General features: G+C 43.6%; 1 protein-coding gene across 1 annotated transcript; it reads left to right on the top strand.

Moving 5' to 3' along the window:
• Window positions 1-2,232: 2,232 nt before the first annotated feature.
• On the top strand, window positions 2,233-19,378 carry LOC146164391 (uncharacterized). Its single transcript, XM_083381244.1, has 6 exons — window positions 2,233-2,946; window positions 8,468-8,599; window positions 12,943-13,154; window positions 15,400-16,105; window positions 16,273-17,687; window positions 17,939-19,378. The coding sequence occupies exons 1-6, from the start codon at window positions 2,757-2,759 to the stop codon at window positions 18,317-18,319; spliced, it is 3,036 nt and encodes a 1,011-aa protein (XP_083237370.1). The 5' UTR covers window positions 2,233-2,756; the 3' UTR covers window positions 18,320-19,378.
• The last annotated feature ends 1,478 nt before the right edge of the window (window positions 19,379-20,856 follow it).

Raw genomic sequence — 20,856 nt, 5'->3', positions numbered from 1 at the left:
AGATAATTTGGTTGAAAATGAATTTCGTCCATATAGCGCTCGGTACCCACATAATGGATAAACTATTATACTGAATCGGGCAAAACAGACCTTCATAAGACCGAAATAAGAACAGCGTCAACGTCGGAACAAAACACAGTTCAGAATAAGACTAAAATAGGACTACTATGTAATAGTCATAAAACCGTTTAATCAGATAAGTCCTAAACCCGTCGGAGTAAGACCTAAATGGCGAGAATTAGTCCTAAAAAACATTTTACCTAAACCCAAACCCCATCCCTATGTATATCACTAACTCCCCTAATAATTTCAACCTTTTTTCTAACCCCATTCATTACCCACCTAAAACACCAAACAGGGCCAAATAAATCTGGTGCCAAAAAGCGCCCTAACGGCGCCATTCAAACTAGAGCGCCCAAACGTCGACACCAAAGCGTCCGATGCCAGACGGGCGGCCCCCGATCGTCCAATACCCTCTCTCTATGTTTTGGCCCTTTAAGCCTTATTCCGATAAATTTAGGACTTATTTCTACAGGTTTTTGTATTAATTAGAGTTATACGATTAAGTTCTTAGTCTGTCGTGGATATTACTGCGCATTTGGCTTCATTATGGCGTTGGTCTTAATACTATGGTTTTATAGATGTTTATAAAAATGTGTCATCCTCACGCACCTAATTTAATGTGTCAACTTAACAGAGATGTTCTTAACAGATAAATTTCTGAACACATAAACGTTTTTTTTTAAATAAGCGTTCATTATAACCGCGCTACATTTTAAACAATATAGTCTACGTTAAATCTATCTCGACACACTTGTTTTGAACAATGGTTGCCTCTTAATCAAGTTGTGAATTATCGTTACTTGTATGAGTGAAACTTGCCAAGCCACTTGAAATACATTGCAACGTCATACGAGAGAGTTCTAAGTGGACAAGATTGACGTGTATTGTTTATATTGAGCTGTGCGACGAGCATCTAAGTCTAAGTGTTACGCACATTAAACAAAATAGTAGACATTGCTATTTACAGTTTGCTCTAGAGTCTAGATTTAATAATAAAACAACCAGTCATAGTTTCTTAAGGAGAGATTGCATAATGTATAAACCTTTTTCTACTTTGTATTTTGTATTTTTTCGGTCACTTGGTGGTGATAAACATCTTTCATAAACTAACCATTTAGTAAAATTACTGTGAAAACTTCCAACTTAATTTACATGGTGTATTTTTTCCTTTTTTATTAAAAAAAACTATGAAAAATAACTAACACTATCAAAAAGAAATGTGAAAATCTAATGATACAAATTCCCTCCCAATCTGAACATAAAGACGTTTTAGCAACATTTTTATCGCTTCTCTGCTTTGTGTGTCCAGTAGTGATTGGTATGGTAGAATATATACGCCTAACGTGTTTTAGAACAACAGGTGTCATGAACATTTACGTTTATCCGCCGGTCTTGTGGAAAGCACTGTTTTATTACATTTTCTAACTTAAGAATTACATCGATTAAGTAATAAAACAAATGATGTAAAAAAAGATGTTAACTGTTTTTTAATACAATGACTGTGCCTCCATTTTATACCAAGAGTTTGTAAATACCAATTTGTATTTTGCATTTTATATGTAGCACTTTGAAACACGGCTTAAAGTTATACGATTTCTGCATGAATAAAAATGCTAATATTTAAACATAGGCCTTATTTCTTTGAATACACACATGACTTTCAGTTTTTCAACTAATAGGTTGACGTAATTTGTAAGTGTTTGAAGTGATTTACTTAATTACTTGTTTTGGTGTGTTAAACTTAAACTTATTTAAAATGAGAATCGTAAGTAAAGTGGCCGGAAACTCAATCTATTTGTGTCAAGAGCGCGTGTGACATGTCCCTTTGGGCTGTACAATGTCAAGTGATAGGATGCTCACGTCTGAAAACAAAGAGAAGGTTTATGAAAATCCCAGGAAGGGTTCCAACTGCGAAGAAAAGCAGCTGTAATGATTAGAGCGCGCGCTGATATCCGCACAAAAAGCCCCGTGTAGACAGAAGCTGTCCGCCGGAAAAGGAAAAAGGCATTTAAAGAAACAAGCTTCATTCTCGTTTAGAGCCCACTCGCTCTGTCTTTGTTCGCAGTTGCTCTCGTTGCTGATTTGTTTGCGCTCCAGCGCGTGTACTTCCGCTCTTTTCGCCAGTCTCTGCGGCTTGAAGGGCTTTCGTAGGAGAGAACTACATACCGCCACGGATGTATGCGTTTGTTTTACATTTTAACTTCGCCGTTTGTCCAAACTTGAGCCTGGAAGAAATGCTGAAAGGTTACCGTTACTTCTTTGTGTAAAGCAAGCTTGGCAGCAAAAGGTCAGTCACTTCCGCAGTTTAGTCAAACTTTAGCATAAAGGAAGTACACCAAAAGTCGCCCTTACCATTATTCAGTGTTAGGTCGGATATGGTGTAATGCCGATACGAAGATATATGGCGTAACAGATTGATAAACACAGGTATATGACGTGTACTGCTCTTGTAGTTTATGTCTGAAATACAATCTTGATATATACTCATACCAAAGATGTAGTAAAACTTTAGTTTATTGTTTTATAAAAACGTCGTGTTATTTCTAAGTCGTTTATAACTTCGTCTAACCACTGTCGCTCGTTTAGGTAACATATGATGTTAGAGGTTCCTTACAAAAAACTCGATTAATAAACAACTTGAAAGTCTCCGTGTGACTATAACCGGTCATTTTCTTCTGTATTATACATACGAAATGATGACATTGAAGTATGAAAATGCTGAATCCGATCGAAATGACCCATGCAAACGGGACTTGGGCAATATAAAAAACTCGGCTGAGAAAAGTGAATATACGACGGCAACGTGTTATTACGATCACCAGCAACAAAGCAAATTACCAGACGATAAATCATCAACCGCTTCAGAAGAACTACCGACGTCAGGTAAGGACATAGTCTCCTTTAGTTTCCGGTTTAACAGTATTGCGCAATAGTCACCGACAAACAGGATACGATGCGTTATCGACCCTTAGACCAAAAATCGAATTCTTGACGTAAGCCAGTTTCACAACAAAAGTAATTCGACAGCCTTTAAGACCGGTCATGTCCGTTCGTCCGAACGTAATGTATTTCCGCCTGTTCCGGATTTATCGCCAGTAAATGAGTTGGTCGCGCGGGCCATTTACGTCTGGTCTACTTTACGACGCGTCGCGACGGCGCACTCGCGTTTGTTTCTTTGTGCTTTGTGTCACCGGATGAGCAACATCTGCTCGCCCGCTTTTGTGCGCAGCCGTCGCCCTCATCATTATGTGGAACTCGCCAGTTGGGCTTTGACATTGTAGGCCGTCGAATCTTGGTTCGACCGATGCCAAAACTGCCCTTCTTAGACTAACCACAAAATTAAACTAACATTACAGCAATAGAGAGGACAGCCACGATCCTATAACTGCGTCTTTTGATTGTTCATGATTTTTGTTTCTATGTCAACCTTCTAACAATATAGTATTATAACTTTTTGTTGGTTATATACCTAGCTATTTAGACGGGCGAATATATTTTGGAGAAATGGATTGAGGAAATATCTTTCATTAAAGTCCATAAGTGTTAGAATATTCCCTGACCTCTTGCCGTCCCTAACACCTTGAAATAATAGAGATAGTTCGCCTAACAATGTGTGATTTGAGTACGTAAATATACCAAAAATATTGCACAGTACCACGTAACTATTTTAAATCCGTCTTTTGTTGTGTCGAAACAGTTATTAAAAAAGTAACATAATTTTAACCGCATCAGTTTAACACTAGCCATATGTTCAAGCTTTGCAAAAATTGAGTAATATACAGTATTGTTAAAGTACGACATCATTCGACCGGAATTCGTTCCAAACCTTGTATACTATAGCACCTATATGCTGGCGCCTCATCAACTACACTTTCTATATATGGTTATGCTTATATTTTGTAAGTGACAAAATGGCCAAAACGTTTTCATATGGCCAAACGTGTAATACAATTAGGTTTTGTAATTTAAACAACAATATGCTGAAACGAGTGTCCATGAGTTACCCTTCGCAGTACTAGCGACAATAGAAAATTAAGCGTTGTATTCATTTAGTTAAATAGGTTTGGAGAATTGAGGACCTAAAAAACCTGTATGGCTACCCACATAATAACACGAAAGTTAGGAAAAGTAGACTTACAGCGTTTTATCATATTACTGTATTACCTATCTAGTTTTGCGACCGGATACCTTAATCTATTACACAAAGTTCGCCGGAACAGTTTGCAGAAGTTAGCGGAAGCTTGGTTTTTCATATGAGAAATAATCGCTGTTCGAACTCAAATCACCCCAATTTTACTGCGTGCGTGCTTGTGTGTGTCGCTGTGTCGTGTTTACGGCGACATAATACTGAAGCCTGTGGCGAGCTGTTCCGCGAACCGGGTGTGTGTTTAGCTGGTGGCGCAACTTGTACGTAAATGTCACGTGATTTTTGCGTATGTAAGAGACGCAAGTGTGGTGTGGTGCGCAAAACAGGTAACTATTTAGGAGAAAGTTGGCCTTAACTGGGCAGGTGCGGACCGCATGCCCAGCCTATCTTAACGCAACCTACGTACAGAATGTATTTATGGGATACCGTGTTTCTATTACGAACGGCTAGTCTATATTTGGCGGTTTGTTTACCATTACACAGTTACTCGAACAAAAATTAGAAACACAATCGTTAATGGCCATAAATTTAATATCATTATACGACATTTATAAAACCCTTTATTTCAAATTTTACGGTTTAGTAGCATTTGATTTGTCAAAATGCACAATAGCGACCATTTGCTTTGCGATGCTTTTGGCGCAAAGAAGTACTCAAGGCTTACGCCTGTGCATCGATTTTCTACCGCCACTGATTCACGGCTTGAGCCTTCGGGAGAAGTTCAAATGGCGAACGCGGGCGCTGGGTTGGTGATCGCTTGCTTGTATTGTCCTTTTCCGGGTCTCGTGCCGATTCCCCAGGGAGCGTGGGAAGCGCTGCCCGTGGCCAGGATCGACGGAAATGAAAACTGCCTGGCACCCGACGTAAAGGCCGAAAACAAGCGAACGCTCTTTCAGTGGAGGGAGGGCGACCGGGGACGGGAAATTGAGGAAATTTCGCGGCCCTTTGTTTAAGTATGGAGCGCGAACTTGACGAGCTTTCATGGTTCGACGTCCGGTCGATTGTCCTGCGCCACTGTCGGATTAATCAAAATCTTATTCAATAAACTATCTTTATCGCTAAATGCAATATTGGGTATGTGTCAATAAATAAATGTCAATTTTACAAAGCCACTGCGTAAAAATAGCCTCTATGTTTTATTTTTTTTATTGGACAGTTGTATGAACTAACGCAAGTAATTTAATTATGTTCTTTGTTTTACATCAATAATAAGCCTATCCAAACCCGGATGAAGGCAGAACGCCGACTTCCGGTGTGATTTGGTTGATTGGGCGCCCGGTAGCTGCGTTCCGTTGTGTTCCCACGCTTTTCTGCTATAAACAGCAGCTGCTGTCTCGAACCGTCGGCGTCCGGCCGAGCCAGTCCCGGCCCGCATCCACCTATTACTATTTTTTCCGGTTTTCTTTCACATATTACCCTTTCACGAGCAATACATAGCGTCAGATCGCTCGTTTACAGGGTTGTCTCAGTAATCGAGCGACCAACGCGCCAAAATCAAACGCCAATTCATTGCCATTAAAATCGACCACATCGCTTCCGGAATATTTCGAAAGTAGCAAGTCAATCATTCCGTTTCCCGGGGCGTCTTTATGCTTAGCAAACCTGTAATATTTCCCAATAGCGCCAGTTTATTTCGGCATTGCGTATTGCAGGATGTTCGTTAGTCACAGCATTTTACACAAAAAAATACCCTGCAGTTATATCGCTAAGTGTTTTCGATTGCTCAAGTTTATTGTTTAACTATCTATTATTGTGATAGTAATGGATATAGAATAGATCTATGTTCGACTATTGAGACATAGGATCACCCAATTGTAGAAGAACAAGCACTCCAGCAGCATGAAAATTTTTGTTTGGTAAAATATTCTTAAAATGTTGTTGTGCACATTTTTGTCATGCATATTTATGGCTTACGATTACTTTGTTTCCCAAACTGTTTCTTCATACGCCTTGAATTTTACGACAGCTTTATAGTCATCAAAGTGACCAACTGGTTTCTTATCGCTCTGCATCAGGAGAATTACGCCATCGAATTTCCTCTCACCTGTTAACGTTTCCTGTTGAACGCCGCACAATGGCCTTTAGGGGCGTTCGTCTCTACGTGTATAAGTACTTGTGCCTTCTTGGGTTAATTACAGAATATTCTGCTAGTACAATGCTGTGGTAAAACTAGCATAGCGGTCGACGCTTGCAAACAATGGCAGCGACGAACTATTTTCGGAGGGCGTTTCCGGACCGCTTCCCATCCGTCAGTCGCACCAGAACTGACCGAAAAGCGCCCTGCAAAAGCACTCTCCTGTCGTTGTTTATAAAAAAAAAAAACGTTTTAACACACTTCACTTGTTAGAAACAAAAATGTAACCCACAGTTGACCGACAATATAAATGAGGTTACAGTGTATTTAGAACAGTTCGCAGCGGAAGGCCGTCGGCGTCATAATCCAAAAAAGTTTCGCTTGTCTTAGCGACGATGGGTCCTAATCAGGCCGTTAGCTTTATTAATTGACCGGATGGCGTACACGTCATCTCGTAAACTACCTGTTTCTTTAGGGCGTATTAGGGTACAACATCAAGTTCGGACATCAATTAAGGTAATGAAGCGCAAATTAAATAAAGCCGTTGACTGTCGCCATAAAGTACCCTAATGGGCGGAAAACGGCCACATTGAATCCGGTCCAGCAATGTAGCGTGATCGGCAAGGCCTGTATTTACTCACGTGTTGGCGACGTATTACCTTTTCTTCCAATGACAATGACTGAGTGTTGTCGCCTTAAGATCTTTCGGCCCGTGTGACTGGTGCGTAGGAGTGGTTTTCGACTAAAGCCGAAGCGCCCGTGTTTAATCGCGTTGTCAGTCACCGTTTTGAACGTCAGTGCTCCAAACGGAAACCATTCCCATTTTGCCTGCTTCTGACCCTGATATATTCCTCACACCTTTCCGCAAGGTCGGCCAACCCCCTAGTTGCACCACTTGGGGTCTTAAAGCGACACAAAACACACATTACACGCGGTGTGGCGTTTCGCGAAGGGTAGCAACCAAATCGAATGCTATTTACGAACGATGATGATGCTGGTGATGGGGTGTGCATTTTCGCAGCTGCTTCCGCATGCTGACGGATGGTGGTATCGAAAGTGGCCGATTCGTGCTACTGTATTTTGTTGTTGCGCGTTTCGCCATGACGTAATGTATACAGGGGTAAAGAGAGAACCCAAAACTGTGCTCATGATAAATACACTAATACGGAGTACGTGAAGCAATGGGGCACGACCAATGCACTTTTCTCGTCGCCGGTAATTGGGGTCCAGGAATAAGAATTGAGAGTGTCCTGATCAAGGTGTGGCACACAGTCATCGCACAACACATACACCGTGTGCGGTGGAAGATTGTATATGTGCTCGCGCGCGTCGGTTTTCCACACACGCGGCATATAGGCGTTTGACGCGGCTCTCGGAGCCACTTCCTGATCGGCGTAACGAGCCATTTCCGTCTCACACACTCAGATCCCGCGCGTCTACGAGCCTGACTTATGTTAGAGAGAGAACAGGGATGAAAATAAGCATAGCCACCGACGGGGTGAGATGTTTTAGAGGCAGTAGGGTTGTTAGGGTCTGGCGGCGCAGCAGTTCAGAAAAGCAAGGCATAATGCTTGCGCTTTGCAGACCGGTCAGCATTTCTTCGTGTATTTTAGGTAAACGCTTCCGCGTCAAAATAAAAAGTCGGGTGTACATAATAATGTTTGTGAGTCGAGGCTAATGTTTAAAAAACAGTATTGTCAATGAAGCGTAAGATAATTGTTTTTGAGGTAGTGCGCAGAACGACGACGGACAGTTGCACGCACGTATTGGCCATAGACAAATCGCTATGGGCATTAATACCTATTGATCGTTTTCTTCTGTCAGTGACCGTACAATAATGGTGAATAACTTTAGGATTTTCTTCTTTAGATAAAGTATTTTTTGTAGAATGAAGATTTTTAAAACAAATGTTTTGTCTTAAATAAATGCTTATAAAATTACGGTTACAAGTAAGCGTTTTTGGAAAATATTACATATTGAAGTACTTCTTTTTCTATGTTGTATGTCGAATAGTTACCAGTCACAAATTATAAAAGATTTATTATACTTGTGTTTATGATTTAAATAGTCTAAACTGGGTTTATGTTTTTGTTTTTCATGTGTTTTTCTGGATCTATGTTTAATGTTGACAACTTGCAATGTCTGTTACTTCAACTTGGGGTAAATCTTTTCAATCGACATAGACTTGCAAGACAATCCTCAGAAGCGCACATCGATGGTAAACATGGACGACTTGGACTTGCAGGGTCCCCCGGTTGACAAGCGCCTCTGCATGAGCACTATGCAACAGCAAATTGGGGCGCATCTACCCAGAGGTAAATCGTCTTACTTGTAAAAGTGTTTGTGCAACTAAAAGTAATTTAAGATTGATCAACTCTGCGCCAGACATAGCGGTGTAGCACGCTTTGCAAGTCGTTCTTTGTAGGGTTATAGATAAACCAGTTGTTAGACCACTGTATATGGCCGCATGTCAATGGGTGGCTTATCAAAGGAACTGCACATGCGGTTTTCGCGCCTGCCTTCCACCAGCATACAGCAGAGGCAAAAGAGCCCGGTGGTGCGGCTCGCGGCTCTGTTCGACGTATTTCGAGGCATATAACAATTAGCGGAAACAGGTTCTCTTCGCGCGTGAACTGTGGCTTCAGCTGCAGCTTACATTAATACGTTAAATGCGCTTCTCGGCCTGTATTGTTCCACCGGGAATAGGGAATGAGATCTGCAGTTGCCTCAAATCAAATGCGCGACGCGTGTCGTTAAGACAGCGGTACGGTTTAGGGGTCGGCCTACGAATGTACACACATGCGCCTAATTTGCGGTTAGCTGTAATCACAGGGCAAGAAAACAGGAACACATAGCCCATTTAAATTGATCTACAACAAACCGGCGGCCATTTAAGAGATACCTTAAAGCGAGTAATTGACGTTTGGATTACGGCAATTAACTGGCCGTAAACGCTGTTGCATTTTGGCCACGACCGCACAGCGCTTTGGGTCAGGAAAGCCACAAAGCGCTGCAGGCGAAACGGTTTCCGAACAATAGAGTGCCAGACCGCATTTTCTTCGCTACCACTAACTCGCCCGTAAACAAGCAACAAATAATAAAACAGGGACGTTTCCGGGACCCGGATACACTCGACGACACTTGACCATACCGCTTGCCTTGCGCGCTTCGCCGTCGCCTCTCCGCGCGGATCAAGTTTCGTTTCGATTTTCGCCAACTGTCTGGCTCTGCTTTCAAGACGCGACGAAAACGTCTTGCGCGATTCTTTTGTTCACCTGTGACGAGACGCCATGCCAACGTGTAGTGTTGCTCCCAAGGCACCGTGTTCCGCTTTCTTTGTGTAAATAAAATCTTGGACGATCGCGCTGCTGAGTGCCCTGTGTTGTACAAGGTTAACGGGAGTCGCTTTCCAAATTAATAAATGGAAGGCAGCCATGCATGCCACTGTAAGATTACGAGCCTACACCCGAGCTTATCTGGTCCGGCTGGCACCTCCGTTATATAAACAACCTATGACGTCACACGATCGGCACCTATTTAGGTAACGGGTACTGCGAGCCGCCTCTCAATCACTCAGTGGCAACTCGTGTTTTATGGTTTACGTGTTTTCGATATGCGATAAAGGTTTCCGGTGCGCAAGCCGTGAAGGCTGCGGTTTGTAGGTCGACGAAGCACCACCCTCGATCTGTGTTCAGACGACTGTAGACAAGTCGCCTACCCTTAATGGACACTCGCCGCCTTTGTGCGACCGATGTATGGCGAATTAGCCGACAGCGATGTGCTAATTATGCCCAGCGCAGTCGAATGTGCGCCTGGCAATTTGCCTTTGCTGATGTTAATTAAAAGCAGGTAGAGGTGGCGCTTGGGGGCGGAAGGATTGGCGTCTTATTGACGTACCGTAAAGATGTAAACGAGCGCGCAAGGCCTGTTATGTTTTAGTCCCGGGGATGTAAAATATATTCTACACGATTAAATTACATCTCCGACGAGGAACTACCGGAAACCAATTCGTGTATTGTACTTAAAAGGCGATTTTCTGCTTTGGTTTCACTTTTCTATATGCGTTTTGCCTTCGTTTTTTATAAGCGTTACTAGTTTCGTTCAGTCCTGGTGGCGCCGCTGAAATCTTACCTTCTGCGTATAACCTCTGGCGCCTACCGATTCCGCCCGAAACCCCCAGCTCCGAGTGTATTATTACATTGATGTGTTTTTACGGGTGCCTGGTATTAAATGCGGAAAGCATAAAACGCCATTAAGCCTCCGGGCAGACATAGAAAAAAACAGTAAAACAACCTAATGTATAGCTCGTATATATATGTTTTCCTATTTCGCAAGGAAAATGCAGGATCAAGCGAACGTAAATGTTAATTTAGGATTTTAAGTGAACATTTCTTGCTTGCTATCTTTAGTCTTTACGTTCCCACTTTCGACATTTTAAAACCTGTTTACATCCTAATGGGCTTGCACTGAGTCACCAATAAATTTACCTAAGATTGCCCCGGGTTTAAAGGCGGAAATTCCGGCGTTTACTTCTTGTTTTTGCGCGCGTGTGTGCGGTTGCAACTTGCGGCGTATGCTGTTTATCACCGTTTCTAAAACCGGAATGGCGCCGGCTTCAGTTTTCGATGCAGAGTCACCGCTTTTTGTGAGTGATACGCGCGATCTATTGTTCTTGGATCACGTGAACTCTGGTGACTCACGGAGCCGGTAACATGGTGCTGACAGGACGAATGGCCCAGTTAGGTGCTGAAACGCTTTATGAACAAGATACTTCGAAAATAGGATTTCTTAACCGTAGTAATTTGCTTATTGTAGAATTGTAGAAAGCGTTATGTTTTAAATATACGTAAGTTATCTGACCGGCATTTTTATTAATTTCAACCATTTGCGTCAGGAAACCTTGACATTACGTGTCACTGAGCACGCCATGTTCGCTTCATAAATCAAACTAAGAAAAATAATTACGTTGGCTTTCGCTTTGCTTGCCTATGTATGGCCGTTTTTGTCTACAGCTCACCATTACATCAGGGTAGGGGTTGCCATCCACTATCGGGGAACATGTTGTAACAAATTTAACCAAGCATTCCTATACTGTTTGTTCGCGACATATTCTTTTCGAAAGAGTCTAGAAATAAATCGGCTTGTAGGAAATGTACTATCGTTTTGCGTACCAACACGTCGAATTCCTGTGAAATTGACACAAGATGGCTGCCACACGCCGGATAAACTCAACTCAACCGCCTGGGCAAAGGTGTTGTGACTTGTGATGAACGGATGCCCGCGCATAAGCAAGAAGTCAAGTCATGTGTGAAGATGTAGCGGCTGTCTTTAAATGCGGGTAATACCATCTCCTGCTGTCAACATGCAAAACGTCTTCCGACAGTGTGGGGATATGTTCGTAAGCTTTCTGCGACTCGGAACCACAAATCAATGCCACAAATCACAAGTCCCAGCGCAATTCTGTCATCGGCAGTATTGGACCTCCTGAAGTTCCTAATCGCATCGTCTAAATTTAGAATCCTTGCGAAATAGATTGTTTAGCAAGAATAAGCGGGAGACGTGAAGTGATAGGCCAGCCGTCTTTATTCTGATGTAGTTCATGTCATTCGGCTTTGAAAATTTTCTCTCGTCGCGATAACGCTCAAGGCAGACGCATTCCTAATAAAGTAAAGGAATCTTATGAGCGCCTCAAGCTAAAACGTAGTTTTCGTCATCATCAAGGTGCTTTAAAGATTGGTTTTCTAGTTCTTTGGCGTTAAGCGACTCTTCTTAATTTAACCCTAGATTCGGTGGAACAGCATGGTTTCTGTCCAGCGTTAGAGAGAAGTGCTCTGGGTATATAGTTGTTGCCAAGGGGGGTCCGCTTACACGACTTGACATACGTTGGTTGAAAGCATTGAGTTCCAGTAGCAAGCCGCAGAATTAGGCTGCAACCAGCCGGGCAAGCTATTGGCGCCCAGGACAATTTCCTTGCCTTTTCTGCGAAAAATACGCGCTGCGGCAAACTGCCTGCCATTGTCACAAACTCCGGCTCGCATCCTGTCGACGCGCAATAGAGTGGCAACGTCCGGAAGGAATTCCACCATTAATTTAGCGAGCATGCCGTGCGCCAAACCCGACCGGTCCAACGCCCGCCCTGTTCTCTTATAATACGTTTTATTGTAGTGTATCGCTGCATTGCTGTAGAGGATGTCGGCTGTCGGGGCGACGCCTGAGGCGGAGTCCTGCCCATTTGGAACGCTCTCTCGATGTACTAGAAAGCTTTCATTGCTTGTAAAATAGCCGCTAACGTAGGTCGCAAAATGCTCTCTGCCCTGGAGCTGTTTTGCCCTCAGTCGGATCGTATTTCGATCATGTACTCACTGCGACGTCCTTGTTGTCGGGGTACGTCCGTTTTCCACCTCCCGTTCCAACCGTCTAAACCTAGCTTCCTTTCTAACCTCATTGCGCTCATACGGTCTACACTCTAACCTTAGTGCACTCTGCAGTCTGCGCAATGCATCTCGCCTAATCTGCTGCAAATCCCGGTGTGGCGAATGCCCCATCGCATATGCAATATAATCGTTTTTAATCGTATGGCTAGCGGTGCTACATAACATTTTATTACATTTAATATAGTTTAACACTCGATGATGTATAAAGGTATTTTTCATTACAGTGCTGGACATGAATGTCACATTGTGGCAATTTCTACTCGAATTACTGATGGATCCCAACTCGAACAGCCACCTGATCAGCTGGACGTCGACCGATGGCGAGTTCAAACTGCATAATTCGGAGGAGGTGGCCAGGTTGTGGGGTTTGCGAAAAAACAAAACCAACATGAACTACGACAAGCTTAGTCGGGCACTGCGCTACTACTACGATAAGGTATGCATAAGAATCTTAATTTTCGCATGTGTTATTACATTTGGCCTTCACTATTTGTTTAAACCGAACGTTGAATTACTAGTATTGTTAGATTAATCTCGTGGAACAACCATTTTTTTTGGTACTCTCCAGGTAAAATTTTCTGGTAATGTATACTTGAAATACGTCGCTGTTTTAGAGCATGAGGCAAATAAAAAAATATGGTTCACAATCGCCCTGTACTCCCCTTCTCACTCCATACGAGTGCCCAACCGTTTCCGGCGTCGTCACGTGATGCCTTCTCATTCGCTTCCTGTAATATTACACCCATGTGGTTTGCTTCTGGCGGTCGCCTGTTCCACATCTAAATGCTTTTTAATCACGATACAGTGGAGTGATAATTCACGTATACGATTAGAATAAAATAGCCTAGTTTAGTTGTCAGTTTTCACGATTTTAATTCCCCTTGGTCCAAGGATAGTATGTCGTTAGATATGACGCTGTTTTTTTGCATGGTCCTATAGCGATGTGTTAAACAGAAACTTGACAAACCTAAAACTACCACAAAGTAACTACATTATCCGAACGTTGGCGAGTACATTCACTACGTGGTTAACTGGTTGGTACCAATAGCTCGAAGATTAAATATGGGCTCTGCATCTGCATTAAGTTTGTATGGTTGGTCAAACCACTGCAAAGCAACTGGTCTGACGTCACCGGAAATCCCTCGAGCTGAATTGTGGGACCACACTTGCGCGTCACTTCCAGGTGTACATTAAAGAATTCACTCTCCGTCTTTTAACCACCATGCGAATAATGTTGCATATTTCAGTCTATTTATTGAATTCGACGAGCAGTTTGTATACACGAACCACACTCTTTACACATAATTATTGCTAAAAGGATTGTGTTTATTGTCGATTTCCCTCGAAAAGAAACAATCAACTTAAATCTAAGATCGCCTATTTGTAGAATGGTTGTGACGACAACCAAATATTGCCAGGCTCGCATTTATGTCAGGGTCATGTCGTCCGACTTACTGCTGTCGACAGTTTAGTTTGCCCCGATGACCGATGACAGTATACGGCTGCTGGATTAAGTACGAGTCACCATCGTCAATAGCGCTGTCGATAGCCTTTGTCGTTTACGTACTGGATACTGTGGATAGGCGTTGCTTGTTCCGGTAGGTCTTAAACCACACTCGATCCGAAGTACTGTTAAGCAGTCACTGTTAATTTCTGGCCAAGCCCATCGCTTGTCGCGTCGTGAACACAGTCATTTGTCTTTTTATGACCGGTGACGTAAGTTCAAGGGGATGGGACTAATTCCCAGTTCAGCGTTGTAATTGGTTCCTTTTCCGAACCGGGCCGTTGTATTATGGCGGATGGACACAAAACGTTACCGTTTATCGACATAATTGGCGATAATTATTGTACTTCCGCCTTGCGTTGTCGTCGTTGTCGATCAATTACTTTGGTTGGAGTTTTTAGCTGAATCAATTTCTCCAATACCCCTTTCCATTTGTGTAAATACGCTAATCGCAAGTCTCAGTTACACGTCTCCCTAGTGGACTTGACAGTCGTGCGTCATTCTTATTGGAAGGACAAGTAGCAGCTATTCGCTAACACACGGGTCTGGTTTCCTGCGCGGCATCTCCGTTCATCGCGAGGGTACGTTTTTTCACCCCGCCTGCCTCTGTCCGTCGGCGTTGCTTGACATTCCGCATGCCACAAACTCTAGCAGCGATCACTCAGGCCGGGGTCAATACCGTTTTGTATTTTGAACAAAGCAAATTACCGCGTCGCCGGCGGTGCCCGGATTGAATTTATCGGCGCAAGACTCGCTTTCTGCGCCGCTCATACAGGAAACGAAAATAGTGACGTAATCGGGCCTTTCCACCCACCTACAAACCATGACGATTCGAGCTTTACGTTTGCATCCCGCTTTGCCCTTATTTGTACTTCCTGGGTCACTTTTGTTCGCAAACAGATGTCAATCCGTAACCGCGATCGCGCTGTTTAAAATCATAGCTGCTCAAACCGAGTGACAGAAAATGAACGACAATTTACCGAATACAGACTTTTACAATTGGCGCTAAACAAAATATGAATTACTTTGGCAGGTGTGGTGTTTTCGTTGACAAAATACCTTTTTTTATTTACTTCTTTACTTGCTAATACGATAAATTACATCTCAACAGGCAATATTGTTATTTCATAGAATTAAACGTGTGTTATCGATAACGTGCTGTTTTGTGTTCCAACAGAACATAATCAAGAAAGTGAATGGCCAAAAGTTCGTCTACAAGTTTGTTTCCTTTCCTGAAATCATCAAAACAGAAACAAAGATCCCCTTTCGTGTAAAGATGGAGAGACTTTCGCACAACGACGGGGGTTCGAGTATGGCCGGGGACGATGACGAGGAAGGGGATCCCCCATCACCCACCCTCTCCAGCTCACCACCCTCGATGGTCGTAAGTCGACCAGAAGTGAATGAGGACGATTACCGTTACTACCTACAGCGACAACAGGAGGAAGCATCTAAGGAGGTAGATATGTACTCCCGACCTATTCAACGAAAAAACGTCCACCACGATCTGATGGGCGACCACCGACGCTCGGCGAACGGCGACAAGGCGCGCAACTACCAGGGCAGGTTCTCCACATCCTCTACCGACTCCTGGAGAATGCAAGATCAATCGTCCGAGGAGAAGCGAATGTTTTCTCCGTCCTCCATGCACACCCACGTCATGGATGATGTGGCAGCAAATATGACCCTCGATCCCACGTCGGCGGCGGCAGTAGCAGCCGCGCTGCAAGCGGCAGGTATGAGTGACGAGGAGCGTGCTAGGAACGCAGCAGCCACAGCTGCGTTTTGGGCCGGATTCCGACAAGCTGCAGCAGCCGCAGTGGTCGCCTCAACGTCCAAAGCAGACGATTCGACTTCGCGAAATTTTCACTCTCCAGTTTCAGGTTGGTGCTTAACACATTCACAATTTACTGCTTCTACTAGCTATAATTTGTGTGTACGTCCGATACCTTACAAACCGTTTAATATTTTGCGCTATTGACACGTTAAAACCCTTTTAAACGGATGTGTTGTGAATTTCCCATCTATATTTGTTTATGTTTTTGCGCAGTTCCCGTTGACGGCGGCGAATGCGACCTGTACCGTGCTCAACTACCGGGAAGGAAGTATCAGTCGCACAACACCCACAACTCTCCCGTGGACCGACACAACAGCAACAACAACCACCGACAGCAGTTACATCACCAGAACAACCACGCCAGCTCCAACCCGCGATCATCGTCGCAAGCCTTCCACTCAGACCATTATCAAAGAGAACTATCACAATACCATGGAAACAGCAGGGCTTCCACCTCTTCTTCGTCTTCCCGAAAGTCACCCAACTCTCAGTCGCGCTATCACCACCAGCAACAGACACATCGCTATAACGACGATTTTAGGCGGAGTCCTGATACAAGGCATCACCAAAGCGCGCCCGAACTTTCACATGAGGACCTTATTAAGCAAAACAAGAAAAAGCTCGCCGAGGCCTTTCTTGCCCATGTGCCACATTCTTTGACGTCATCAAGCTCGCAGCAATTTGGCACTGCTGCGAAAAGGCGCCACCCAGACGACAGTCAGCACGTTCTTCACTCACCTACACAAAGAAGACGCGACGATGCTCAACGTGACAGCTCTTCACCCGGCCATATAGAGTTAAAAAAGCCTAAACAGGAAGCCAGAAACGGTTTGGTCGGCGCTGGCTCTTTCCCAATCTCCCATTGCGGTTACGGCTCGGTGCACAACTCGGTTAAGTCCCCAACCCATAACGATCGTGAGGTGTTCTCGGGCGATGTAGCACACGACCAACGCCTTGTCACTACCACAGCAACATCGGGAAGCGCCAAATCCGACGAATCGCCGCTGTTAATGATGCTTAACAATCGCCAGCAGCATTCCAATCGTCGCTTTGGCAAGCAACCGGAACACGTGACCTCTCACACTCACCTGAAAGAGCACAGCGGCAGCTCGGACGCCCCCTTGGACTTGTGTACTTCACCTAAAAACTCGAATTCGGTACCGAACTCACCTCGCACGGCCACACCGCCGCTAGAAGAATCGCAATCTATGGAAAGCAATTTAACTCCTGTCCTTAGCACCCTTACAGATACGGACAGTTTAAAGGCAGAGTCGGACGAAACTCCCCCAAAGCGAAAGTCACCCGAACTCATACCGGCCCCCGAACAACAAGAGGACACTCCCAAATCTGCGGCAATTGAATCCCTCCCGCACCGTAGGCTTACTGGTAAAAAGTCAATCGATCGAAAACCGAGTCCTATCGACTTGAGCAAGTCAACTCGAACCGACATAGACGACGAATGTGTTTCCTCAGCCCTCTTCGCCCAGTTCCCAGGACTTCGTGGGTCTTCGCTGTTCTCTCACGATGGTCGCACTATAAACACACCAGATGCTGTCAGTCGTAAAACGCCTTCGGACACAACTATGGCTTTCTTCCCCAACTCCGCCATCATGACTCCTTCGCCGATGGTAATATTACCATGATACTCTTTTAGTTCGCTAATCTTCAGCAAAAAGAACGCCGTACTTTTATCAAGCGTTTTTAGTATTAATTTTTGCCGTTCCGTACAGCTCTTTCTATTAACCGCAAATATTTGGACAACAATGGCCTTAACCCAGAACCCAGTCGCCTAAATTGCAATTAATTTGATGTTACCAAAAAAAAACATTCATTAAAAAATCCTTTATTAAGGTTTAAAAACATGTGCTGTGTTCTTCAGGTGATCCCAAGCATTACTTTCTGGAGCACACTAAGTCCGATGCCTAACGCTCCAGGTATTGGGAGGCCGGATGGGATGCCCTTTTCAAAGGAAGCTGCTCGGGTTTCAGAGTGCCCGGGCACCGATAAAAAATCCGATGACGACAGTGAAGTCAGTTCTCCATCCTCTTTACGATCTAGCACCGTCTTCCAGTTTCCGACTGTGGTTAACGGCCAAATGACCTTTGCCGGAGTTCCCGTGCGCCCAATAGCCGCCGCCCTGGGTCAACCTATCCCAGTTAGTCAAGTCAGCAGCGTTGCCACTCAGCTGACGTCACACATGACTGGAGCACCGCTAAACCTCATGTCGCCAAACTCTCTCGCCACTTTGACGACGTCATGATGTCACCGGTGACGACATAGTCCCTCGACCCTCTCAGTTTCTTCAGATGCTTTCGGCGGACCTAACCCGGTTGATACCGCGGCTAAGTAATGCAAAGCGCGTGTACACGTGTGTTTGTGTGTGTGTGTGTGTAACATTATCTTGTTGATTTTACCACGTCGGTCGCGGTACCTTATTTGTTTTGTAAAATTTATGCGAATCGTCTCTCTTTCGTGCTAACGTACTTTTCACCATTTGCTTTTTGCCAAACGATGCAGTAAGATTGGCGGTTATGTTTTCAAAAGGCCAAACGTGTTTATTTAATATACGGGGCGAATACTTTTTGGTAGTACGTAGTACCTGTTTTATAATATGTGGTTAACCAATTGTACTGTACAGTTATGCTTTAGCTGTACTTTAAAGCCTGTTGAACTAAACTTTGTTTTCGAAATGCCTAATGTTTGAACTATTCTGCGGCCATATAAAGTTATTGAGGACGGTGAACTGTTCTTTAATGCCTAAATTGCGGATTTGTACTTAGGTGCCACGGACCTATGTTATTTTGCAATGTTTTTTTGTGCAATGTTAAGTTGAGTCGACAACTGTATAATGGGTGAAAACCTATGAGCTATTCTTGAAGTTCATCGAGCGATTTGCAATGACCCAACTGCTGATATTCGTTGCGTTGCCTTAATCACCATCTCCAAATCATGTTTTCTTATGACCGTCGCAAATATATATTCATAGCGCTTTGCAGGGATAAATCAGCGTTGAAGTCAGTGGTCCCAGTGAAATAAACTACATCTTTAAACATAACTAGAACCGGTTGCATTTATCTTCTTACGGATTTTCTACCCCCGGATTGCCTTTTTTATTACTTTTTCACTTACTTGGTTATCCAGTATTCGACCTACGTTTGCGCATATCACTTCGGGTGCTGACCACAACCTAAAATGTGTTTGTTTCGGATGTTGTTTCTTATTTCTTAAATTCGCTTCTTTGTTCTGATAATGTTGCCCACCATTTCCCGACTGTAAGTTATTTTTCTGGCGGTGCGTGAACAAAGAGATGAAACAACGATAGGCGTGTGGTTTTATTTGACTTATTGTGGTTTCTATCCAGACGAGTCAGATAATTAGATGTTTGGTTGACAATAAATTTCCATTTAAAAATAAATAAACTTTTCTCCAATTTAATGATGAAACATAACGAATCTGTTTATGTGTAATGTTATCAGATATCGTCTGACTGAACATTGAGGTTCTATACCAGGGGTGGGCATATGTGTTCAATGGAAGAGAAAATACAAGTACCAGAGAGCCTCAAAACTGTTAAAACGGTAATAGTTAACACAATATAAATAACGATAATAACAAAATACTACGCACAGTATTTATCAATATCAGTCTTTTGTTAACTAATTCTTCAGATTCTATGTCTGGTGTTAGGTCATAAACGAAATGCTTGCCTAAATAACGAAAATAAAAAGAGGGAAACTTTCATAAACGGTATTCTTGGTAGCCTTTACAATTATTTTGGAATATTACGATTTGACTATAGAAGAGCCACAAAAACATGCCGGGGAGCCCCATGTGGCTCGCGAGCCGCAGTTTGCCCACCCCTGTTCTATACAGTGATTAAAATGACCCTCCCTTCTTGCGACAAACAGGAGTGTAGACTCTGTGGGCGTTTACTATTTTTAGCAGCGAGATGATTATGCAAAATCGTCTTTCAGTGTGGTAGGCTTGCAACCTTGCCCGTCTCATAGTGTGTCAAGCTCCGATATGTGTGGTGTAAAGCCAGGGCAGACTTCGTAATCAGCATATATATGAAACGACGCCAGACTTAGACTGCACACCGCAATTATTTCAACAATACAGCCTTCATGTTTACCTTTAATCATGGTAAGGTATTAAAAACCCAGATAAATCCCAAATACAGTCAAGTATACCCAGGGGCGCCCGCAGAAATTTTTCCAGGGGGGGCAATCAGGGGCGTAACCAGAAAATCAAAAAGTGGGTCCGGAATTTTCAACTGTGGGAATTACCCTATTTTTCGTCTGACGTTATTGAATAATGACGTCATAAAACAGTGACAGTATGACGTCATAGAATGGTGATATCCAGACGTGAGAAAAAAACTAATCAGAAACAGCCAAATACGTCCAGCAAAAGCGACCACGTGCGTCATCGACAATCCTGTCAGGCGCCAGCTGCGAAATCACGGTGTGCAATCGTTAACTTCAAGCAAAAGAAACAAACCAAGACCGTGAAATATGTGTGATTAATTGTGGTAGAATCACACATAATTCGACTATCAGCAGCGCAGTTTTCAAGTTCCATGAACGGAACGAGCGCTTAATTACAAGCACGTCTTTCACCACCTGCAATACTAAACAAAGATAATTTTTTCCGGGTGTTATTATGCCACGATTAGCGCAACATCTGCGCCGAGCTGTGTGAAAGTCAGCTAAATTACAAGCTGCGGTTGAGGGGAAATAAGTTGTGTCCATTGCACACTTAGCACGTGGTCTTAGAGTACGCTTAAAGAGCATAATT

Source organism: Ascidiella aspersa, chromosome 2 (assembly GCF_963924565.1).
Source record: "Ascidiella aspersa chromosome 2, kaAscAspe10.2, whole genome shotgun sequence".
Classification (NCBI taxonomy): domain Eukaryota; kingdom Metazoa; phylum Chordata; class Ascidiacea; order Phlebobranchia; family Ascidiidae; genus Ascidiella; species Ascidiella aspersa.
Note: the sequence above shows the minus strand (reverse complement) of the source record. Positions and strands in the feature narration are given on the sequence as shown.

Excerpts from the sequence above, each read along its gene's own strand:
- LOC146164391 (XM_083381244.1), top strand. The coding sequence starts at position 2,757 with ATGATGACATTGAAGTATGAAAATGCTGAATCCGATCGAAATGACCCA. Across the intron at positions 2,947-8,467 it reads AGAAGAACTACCGACGTCAG|ACTTGCAAGACAATCCTCAG; the intron begins GTAAGGACATAG and ends CAATCGACATAG. Across the intron at positions 16,106-16,272 it reads TTTTCACTCTCCAGTTTCAG|TTCCCGTTGACGGCGGCGAA; the intron begins GTTGGTGCTTAA and ends GTTTTTGCGCAG.